Here is a 10,526-nt window from a genome sequence, read left to right on the forward strand (position 1 = left end):
AGATGTGAACTTTATTTTTAGTGTAATAATATTTATATTTAACTAGCTTGCAAATTAAAAAATAATCTAATTATGAAAATGGCTGTTCGATAATAACTTTTGATCTAATAATAGAATTTTGGAAGGTATTAACATTTTTAAATATAGAGTGAAAGAAGAGCACAAAAGAGTAATACGTAATATTAATTGACAAGGTAATAAACATATATTATAATACAGATTATCTAAAATATAGAATGATTGGTTCATCATAAACCACTTATTATCAAAACAAATACAGTTATAAAAAATAAAAATAAGTTTTTTTTTGTTACATATATTTTTTGATTTATTAGCCAATTATTACTTTTAGGATTATCCTTTATAACGTATAGGAGTGTCAACTTTATTTTTTAAATGGTAACATACATATTTAATTAACTTATGAAATAAAAAATTAACTAATAAATAAAATAAGTGGTCGGTAATAATTTCTGAGTTATTGTTTCAGAAGTCATTGACAATTTAATGTAATGACTGAAAGTGAGGATGGTTGTTGCTATTTTAATCACTAGTCATTTCCCTGCCGTACTCTTCGTCCTTCCTGGGTATAAAAATGATAATGCCATCCAAAGAAATCATTATTTGTTTTACCAATACTATATTTATTTTGTGAATACACAAATAGTTTATAATAAACCGCATACTATGTATATGTATCCTCAACATAAACCTAACTGCGATAAAGTGCTAAGTTTCAACTCCCTCCTTTTCCACCTATCAATTATTAATGATTACTTTATGGTCAAGTTTAGTCTTTAATTAGTTCATGAACTTCAATCCTACTTTTATGAGAAACATTGTTTTTTTTATTCATATTGCTTAATACTTGTTAGATTTTTATTGAGGCATAAAAAAGATTTTGCTATATTTTTCAATGGATCTCATTATGTGATCTGTACATTTTTTCTCTTCTTCAGAGATGTATTTTTTCCATCTCTCATGTAATTCCTAAATGAGTACTCATCCAGTGCTTGATCAGAAACTAATCAAGTGTTGATCAATACCTAAAAATAAAAATGCAATATTGCTTATGAAAGTAAGACTTTTACAGACGTACATTTTTAGGAGGGAGGTATTAGAACTTGGCCTTTATAGACAATACGGTTTTTGTTTAGTATATTGTTCTTTTTTGCTATCTTAGGTTAGCAAAATACATAATTTTCGAAAACTTCGAAATTCTTCAATTTTGAAATGGTTAGTTAAGAGGTAAATTTTTTATAGTTTTCTAAGCTACTAGATCATATCTATATTTTAAGTTTCAAAAGCTTATCTTAAAAATTAACAGATATTCGGGCTTCAAAATTTAAAAAAAAGGACTTTAAATTAAATAAATTTATATATTTATGTTAATGATTTTCAAAAAAAAATTTCCTTCTCCATCTTGCTCCCTAAAAATTGTATAAACTTAAGTTTTTTAAATAAAAACGTCTATGTTTAACCAACTTAGCAATAATAGTGCTAATATAAAAAGATATTAGCATTTTTATAACATAGTGGTAGGTGGTGTGCAGTTCATTAATGTTTTAAGATTATAATAAATAGATCCATGCTTCAACTTCAGGCTTAATAACAAAAGATTTGATAAATTCCAAAACACTGGTCCAAGAGATGTTATCGACCAGTCATTTTCTAGTTTTTGTAGGAAAATGCTTTCATTTAATGAATAATTAAAACAGTAGTTTTTTTATCGGAGCTTTTGAAAAGTAATTAATTATTAATTACTTAGAAAAATGTTTAATTTACGTTTATTTAAATAGAAAAATTAATAAAAGATGCTTAAATATTAAAACAAAAAATAGAATTAAGATTTAAGTACCCAATAATTAAATATTTTACTTTTATATTTATATATCACAATTATAACTAATAATTAAATTTCTTAGTAATGTTAAAATAATAATTTTATAACACGAATAAATAATAAAATTAATACAAATTTAATTTAGTTAAGAGTGATATCAAATAAAAAATTACAAAAAATACAAAACAGGCTGTAAAATAATTATAAATACCATTCTTAAAATTATTTAAAAAATTCAGAAACTATTAAATTTTACCTGATTAAAAATAAAATATAATTTACCTACGAAAAAAGTTATGACTGGTTAACATCATTATACATAAATTTTGTTTTTCTGAGTATTATTGTTGTTCCTTTCTTTTTTAAATTTATAATAGATTGGATTGTTTTATTTAATGATATTTTTTTTTTTTTCTTTTTCTTGTTTTCTTTCACTTTCTTTGATGATATCTTTGATTTGTGTAAAAAAATTACCAAGTAATCCAAAACATTCTTCAATTTTAAATTTTGTTAAATCTTCGCCGAAATAAATAGCTACTTTTTGAATGTCAACGATGGCTATTTTATAATGGTCGTTTAGTTCTTCAACATCAATGACAGACTGTTCAAGGAATTTTTTTAAGGATTCCGATATGTTATTAGTGCATGCTTTAGTTTCACATTTAGATAATAATGATTTTATTTGTTTATTGCTTGTATTCACTTCCTCTTCTAATCTAACTATAGACATTTTTGATAACATTCCGAGACTCGAAGAGTACTTTGTAAAGCTTAATATATCATCTTTGTATTCTTGAGCTACTTCTATAACAAAGTGGAGGAACGTTATCCTTGGCTTATTTGTTCGTATATCATATAATTTTGACAATGAATTTAATGTAAAACTTCTTGCGTTACCAGCATAAGTTCCCTATAAATTAATAATAGTTATTCTTTTTTTTTTTTTATAAATGCTGTTTTATCAGTACTAAGATACTGTATAATACTATTTATTATCTATTGTTTTAAAAATAGGATTTTATTATTTTATTACTTATAGTATTTATGTACTGTGAATAACTGTAATATACAGAGTGATGTTTTTATCATTACTCACTTAATTACTTATAGAAAAAAAAAATTTAATATTTTTTCTTTTTCATTATCTTTTATTAATTTAACTTAAATATAATACAATATAATGTCATACCTTATGCCTTGTAAAGGTGTTAACTTTGTTTTTAAATGGGAAAACATATTTTAATTTAACAGTAAATGTCATTTGAATTTTTATTCTGTAAGTAATTATGTGGGTTATGATAAAGAAATCATTCTCTATTTATTAACTGTTAAATATTTAGTTATTTATTTTAAATTAAAATTAAATCAATGGTCTTCACTTAATGTTTTTGTAAAACAAATTTTCTTCTTAATTATCCAAAACCTCTTGCTAAAAAATTTACGCTCTTGAATTATACCAAGTAATCCTCCTAATCGTTTAAAAAGATTATGGTGTATATCTCTTTAACACTTAAATATGTGAAAAATTCAAGACAGTAGGAGTGCAACCATTGTGTCATTTTTCTTCAACTTATTTGTCAATGGTAAAAAAAAAATAAATGAATTTAACATAAGTTCTTATTGTATATACAGAATTTCTTAATATGACTTAATAACAAATTAACTAGAAAATATGTTGTGTTAATTCTTTTTTTTTATTTTTGGACTACGTAGAATATTTTGATTATTTGTCTCTAATAATAAAAATAAATTATTTTTTTATTTTTAAAATTTAATAATAGCCACTTTTTAGTTTTTTTTTTTTATAAAAAAAAAAATGTTAATGAGTCGAATACAATTTAAGAATATGTATCTATTGAGTTACAAACATTTTAATTCATAAAATGGGTGTGTACTAGTGTATATTTATTGTACGTACTTTGCCATTCAATGAGTACTTGTCCCAAAATTGTTATAGATCTATCAATTTTTTTTTTTTTTCTGAGACTAGAAAATGGTTCTTTTTTTATTTGTGATAAATAGTAGCAAATATGGGTTAAACATAATATACGAAGAAAATAACTATTTAAAAAAATTTCATTAAAATGATATTAGTATCAAAAGTTATAAGACTTATTAGTGAAGTCTGAGGCGCTTTGTATATACAGATTGTATTTTTTCTTACACAATAACATAATTAATAATAATAATAAAAAAAATTTCTTTTCGATTTCTTAAATGTTTAAAACATATTTAAAATTTTTATTTTTTTTTTTAATTACTAAGACACAAATTTCCTCATCGTCTTAAGACATTTATAATTCTAAATAAAATGTATAAAACTTACTGCATTTATGTAGTTACCAATAAATAATACGACTGATAAAAATTTCTTGAATGAATCATCTTTAATAATATCATGACACATTCTTTGAATATGTCGTAATAGAGAATGCATTTCATTAAACATTGATGGTAATTCCTCTTTTAAAATCATTAATTTAATTTTTTCTTCATAACATGGTATCTCATTTAAAGCCAAACAAAACTTTTCTGCTGCACCATAATTTTTTGGATCACCACGATATTTTTTTATTGCTATAACATCATCATGAATGGGTAAAATTTTTTGAATTATTTCCAACTTTTCAATAGGAATATAATTTTCGTTCTCAAGATCATTAATAAATTTATCGGTTTCTAATTTCAATTGTTTAAGCATTATATTAATTGCCAAACTTCTTTTATTATCCAGTACATTTTGAACTAAAACCTTAGGTTTTCCACTGTTCAAAATAATCTTGGGAGGTAACTTAGGTTTTTGAATAAATAGTTCTTCAATTTGATTTTGATCAAGAGATATATCTGGTGGGGTAATGGATGACCATAATGATTTTTCTAATTGCACAAAAGTATTATTTTAAAAATACATGTATTTAATGTATAATAGATCAACTTAGTAAGATTTAAAATTTTATTTACCTAAGTTTTGACTTTTGATCTTATTCCAATGAATTAATTTCATTTTATTTTTTGGTGTATTTGTTATTCCAGCTGAAGCACTTTTTGAATTTTGTAACATTGATGAGGAGTTATGTTCATAATTTAAAGTAGGAGGCTGTGTTGATATTGTGTTTAGTTGATTAGGTGACACTGACGAATAAGGTTTTTCATGTAAAAGTGATGGTGTTGTTGATAATGAGGTCTGAGATTGTGATAAAATTAAAGGAGATGAATGTGATGATTCCGTTGATTGTTTTGATTTGAAAAACTGTTGTGATTGTAACTGTTTTGATTGGAGAAATTGATCTGTCGAAGAAGAATTTTTCAATTTTGATGGAATAGGTGGAGTTGGAGGTGGTAGTGGAATCGTTTGTGATGATTGATTAGATGGTAGTTTGGGTAATGGTGGTGGTGGCGGTGGCGGTGGCGATGGAATCGTTGGTGATGATTGATTAGATGGTAGTTTGGGTAATGGTGGTGGTGGCAGTGGCGGTGGCGATGGAATCGTTGGTGATGATTGACTAGATGGTAGTTTGGGTAATGGTGGTGGTGGCGGTGGCGATGGAATCGTTGGTGATGATTGATTAGATGGCAGTTTTGGTAAAGATGGAGATAATGGAGTCGTTGAAGAAGGTAATTGCTGAGATTCCGGTTGTAGTAAAGTTAGTGGAGGTGTGCTTATTGTGGTTGAAGTAAGATGAGATGACGGTTCTGGAAGTATAGTTGTAGAAAACAGTTTTGATAATGATGGTGATGATGAAGTAGGTGGTAAAATGGTTAACGGAGATAACTGTTCTTTTAGTGGAATTGATGTTGGTTGGAATGCTGAAATAACTGGAAAGGAATATTTTTCAAATGTTTGTAGTGGTGGCCATTGTGAAAACTGTAATTTTTGATTTTTTATTGCAAATGTATTGAATGTGCTGTTTGGTGCACAATTGAATGAGCGAATATTTGAATCAAATCGTTTTTCATTTCTATGCTGTTCAAATTAAAATTATTATTTGATTTATTTATATTACGTAGATTATATTATTAATATAAATATATCAGATTAAATACTTTTTGCATACTTTATAGTTCTGTCAATTTTTTATTAGTACTTTGTAATAAATTTAAAAATAATCGTAACACCTCTCACTTTATGATATACTTGTAAATTGTATGTACACTTTTTATTTCAAATAATGCAAAAAGTAATAGAATATTGATATAAGAGCTAAGTATAAGTTTAAACTGTGAAATTTGATATTATCAACGCAATAGGACAATAGAATGTTTCAATCTTAAAACATCTTGATTGAATAACAATTATTTTTATTTATTAAAACATTTCATTATATTAAATGATATTATATTTAAAATATTGTTAAAAAAAAAGAAATACTTCTATTATTTTTAAATAAAGAGAGTTGAAAAAATTATGCTGGTTTGCAAATTTTATAAATAAACATAGAAGTTACTTTACTGTACCTTAAAATTGATCATATTAGAAATATTTCTTTTTTCATACTTAAAATGTAAAAAATCTTATAAAGTTTCGATATAATTATAATGTCTCAAAATTTTAGAAACAAAATTATTAATTTTATTTTTGTTAAAAAAACACAAGAAACGAAAAATATTGTTTGTATTTTATTTCAAGAATAATTGAATATATTTCAAAACAATGAAATCGTAAACTTATTAAATTATTTATTTATTGAGAAATTGTTAAAGTAACTTTAAGGTAATAGGTAAAGTTAATATACATTTTATAAAAACAATATTTAAATATATATTTACAATAAGATAAACATATTATTAAGAATTTAAAACAAAAAAAAGAAATATAAATAATTAAATTTAATGTATTATTTTAATAAAAAATAATATTTAAAGTATCATTTTCTTTAACAAGGCTAAATTATGGTAATGGAAATCAAAGTTAGATAAAGAGTTACAAAACAGTAACATGCTATTTAGTGGGGAGTTATGACTATAATTCTATTTTGTGTAGGTAAATAAAAACACGAAAATGCTCTTGGATTAGTAATAGGTACATAAAACTTGATTTTATTTAAAATATCTGGGAAATCGATTTTACTATTTAATAAATTATAAATTCACTTCACATCATTAAATTTTCTTCTAGCTTGAAGGGTAAACATCCCAAAATCGTATAATATCGTTTATTTTTTTATTTTATTCTATGAAAATAAAATTTAAAACATAACATTATTTTGATAATATTATACTACATAATTATAATAGAGAGGGTTACGATTTTATTGTGATTATATGTTTGCGTTAGAGTTAATTTTTTACAAATTTTAGTTATTTAAAATTAACATGTTACAAATGGATTTATTAAAAAAAAGGTGTATCATTACGAAATAATTAAATAGTTCACAGTTAACGTTTAGTGTGATAATCTTATTTGTGCAACTACTAATTTTCATAAAAAGAATTAAAATAGTTAAACAGTGTAGATTACTTGATTGAAAATATTGATTTTATCAGTCCATGTTAAAGCAAAGTGTATTATACTTGACAAAAAAATTATTTTTTTAACATACATTGATAACTTGTGAAAAATTTAAAATTTTTGAATTAATACTTTTACGTTTTTTGTTAATGTCTTTTACTGAAATTTATACGCAAACATTAAATTTTCATTATTTATACAGATATATTATTTAAAAAAATATATTAAGTGTTGACATCATTTATATGCTGTGAATTTGCATATAATTTAATGACGCAAAAACAATCGATTTCAATTAATGAAAATGCATTTTCCCAGAATTTAGTTATTAGCTTAACGAGAGAGGACTGTACTAAGTTGTCAATGTGGTTTGAAGATTTCATCACACTTATGTGCATAAAAATAGAATAAATCAATATTAAATGATATTATTCATAGAGAGCAATATTTGCCTTTTGTCTTATAATCCAAATATTTATTAAAAAGGTATGGTACTTTTTTAAACAATACATCGTATACTTATAGTTATAATTCATTTTAAAATTACTGTTCATATAAAGTTGTATATTAAACTTTAATTTAACCATTATTCAATGTTTTTAAGAAGTATATATTTTTATTAAATCAAGTTTCATACTTAGTTTACTGTAATTATTATTATATTTTTACTAAGGCAGTTTTTGAATTACTATAAATTAAAAAATCTTTTTATTTTAAATGGGCTTAGGCATCATGTATTAATTTTATTTGACATTTTATATATTTTAAATATGGACATCAGAAAAGTTATTGTATTATACTATAAATGTGATTACAATTTGATACTTTATGATCCAAAATTATCTTAGTTAAAAATTAGGATTGGTTAGAAATTATTTTATACGTAATTCATTTTCTATATAATTCGGGTAATTTTTTCTGCATTTCTTGAAAGTGATAATTTATATTAATAATGAATAAATATTTCTGTAATAAACGAGAATTTAAAAATTTTACTATTCAAACAAAACCAGTGAATCTGCTGAATAAATTATTTGTTAATTTTGTAAGGTACTATAAATATGAATGCAAGATGTATTAAATTATTCAAATAATTTTGTTTTCAAAAAACTAATTAAAAATCAAAAAAAATTATGAACACTATCTATCTTAACTTTCCTCAATATTCTAATTTCTTTTCGATCTTTTAATGTTATTTATCTCTGTTATATTCTTATATTGAATTATTCAATTAACCACAAATTATGAATGTAAAGCAAAAATAAACACTCAAATTTAGTGATGATTTTTTTAGATGATAACAACAATAACTATACCTCAAAGTAATCGAGAAAATTTTATCATATTTTTAGGAAATTATATAGGAAGGTTCTTCATTTTATTTCTAATAAAAACTTTATTTTATATGAATACTTATTATCTGTTATACACATTAAGTAATTATTTTTAATATGGTTCAAACATTGATGATATGGTTACTTTAAAAGGAACACCTACAGTCTGAACCTCTTTGTACATTATATTATTTTATTATTTTTTTAAAGTAGTCTATAGACCATTTCCAGTGAAATCTTCACCTAAGATTGTCTAAGAGAGAGTATTGCTAAATAATTTCTTCAATGGCAGTGTTGAATGATTATAAGAGGTTCAAACATTTATTGTAAGATTTATGCTGTCTTATAAGAAATTAATTAAAATAAATTAACTTTAAAATTTAGCTTTATTGTATATATATAATTCATGTTTTATTTTCTATAAAAATTTTACTAATATTTTTAAAACTTAGCAAGCTTACAGTTTACTTAAAAAAAACAAATTTAATGAAACCTATTTTATTTGAATCTAAATACTTATGATATCAATTAGATGCTAAATTAAAAAAAGAGAGTATTTAGCAAAAATAGAACTAGAATCATAATCTAAAATTTTTTTTTTTTAATTGTATTAATTTTATAAATATGTGTTACTTTATAACATGAAGTTACTTAAATTTAAAAAATAAATAAAAACGTTGACAAAAATAATTTTTTTAACGAATTAGTCTTATATTTTAACACAAACAGCATGAAATGTATTAATAAAATATAATATTATTTTAGCTGAACAAATACAAAATAAAATAATAATATGTTGAATTAAAGTTATTTTATAATTTCTAGAAATGAAAAAAAAATGGTTATGGACTCCGCTGAGATGTTATTAGATAGTGTAAAGGAATGTCAGGTAATATGACAATAAAAGTAAACGTTACAAACCAACTGTTATACTACTACTAAATACTATTGTTATCTATAGAAAACAACGTACCCATTATATTACACAATGAATAGTCAATACCATCAAAATTAACAGCATACCAATTTTACCATTTATCTTCGGTTCAACTTACTTTTCGGGAACATTTTTTTGTACAAAAATTATATTATATTACATTACTAAAAAAGTTAATATATTCAATTTTATTTCAAAATGGAAAAATACATTCAGTATTAATGCAAATAATTAGTAACGTAAAATTACCTATGAGAATATTCTTTTTATATTTTTTGGTTATATTTTAAATTATTGTAAAATTGTCCCGAATTGGCCAATAAGTATAAAAGCACTTATGAATTTACCTTTTTATCTGCAGATAGTTCGATCAAATGAAACTGGAAATATAATCTACATCGAATAAAAGTTAATTATTTTATTTTATTATTTCAAGTTACAAATGCTTTAGAATTATATTTAGATGTAGCTAAATTTATATTTTATAACCAAATTGAGGACATTTTACGGTAGTTATACATTACAATATATACAGATTTTTTTTTTTAACTGGGAATTTTTCGATTGCATCTACACTAAAGTATTTTTTGAGAGGAATATTATTTTTAGTCTTTGGACAAGAAATAAATTATTAANAGGAATATTATTTTTAGTCTTTGGACAAGAAATAAATTATTAAGAAACCACAAAAATGCAAAAAAACATTAAGAAGCCATAAAATCATTTTTTCACTCAATTTTTTTTCAGGGAATTTTTGCTACTTTTTTAATCATGCGATTATCAACCTTGTGATGATTATTTTTCCAACATAAATTTTATTTTTTTCAAATACATTTCAAGTATGATAAAGTATTATTAAAGAAATTATATAGTTTCATTTATTTTTTCTAATATATAATTAAATCCCGTAATAATTGGAAAATAATATTATTTTGTTAAACCACTATGAATAATTATATGCAA

The 10,526-nt window shown here is 23.0% G+C and overlaps 1 protein-coding gene and 1 long non-coding RNA gene across 2 annotated transcripts; one reads left to right on the forward strand and one right to left on the reverse strand.

Moving 5' to 3' along the window:
- Nucleotides 1-483: 483 nt before the first annotated feature.
- LOC126909480 (inverted formin-2-like) lies at nt 484-7,437 on the reverse strand. The gene is made up of 5 exons (XM_050691906.1): nt 7,302-7,437; nt 4,805-5,807; nt 4,170-4,720; nt 2,126-2,753; nt 484-1,046 (listed from the first exon to the last, which is right to left on the reverse strand). The coding sequence occupies exons 1-4, from the start codon at nt 7,383-7,385 to the stop codon at nt 2,232-2,234; spliced, it is 2,160 nt and encodes a 719-aa protein (XP_050547863.1). The 5' UTR covers nt 7,386-7,437; the 3' UTR covers nt 484-1,046; nt 2,126-2,231.
- Nucleotides 7,438-7,606: 169 nt separating this feature from the next.
- Nucleotides 7,607-9,918, forward strand: LOC126909479 (uncharacterized). Its single transcript, XR_007705045.1, has 3 exons — nt 7,607-7,778; nt 9,452-9,515; nt 9,588-9,918. It is a non-coding gene; the product is annotated as an uncharacterized LOC126909479 (long non-coding RNA).
- Nucleotides 9,919-10,526: the final 608 nt, after the last annotated feature.

This window comes from Daktulosphaira vitifoliae, unplaced genomic scaffold (assembly GCF_025091365.1).
Source record: "Daktulosphaira vitifoliae isolate Bord-2020 unplaced genomic scaffold, ASM2509136v1 Scaffold_432, whole genome shotgun sequence".
NCBI lineage: Eukaryota > Metazoa > Arthropoda > Insecta > Hemiptera > Phylloxeridae > Daktulosphaira > Daktulosphaira vitifoliae.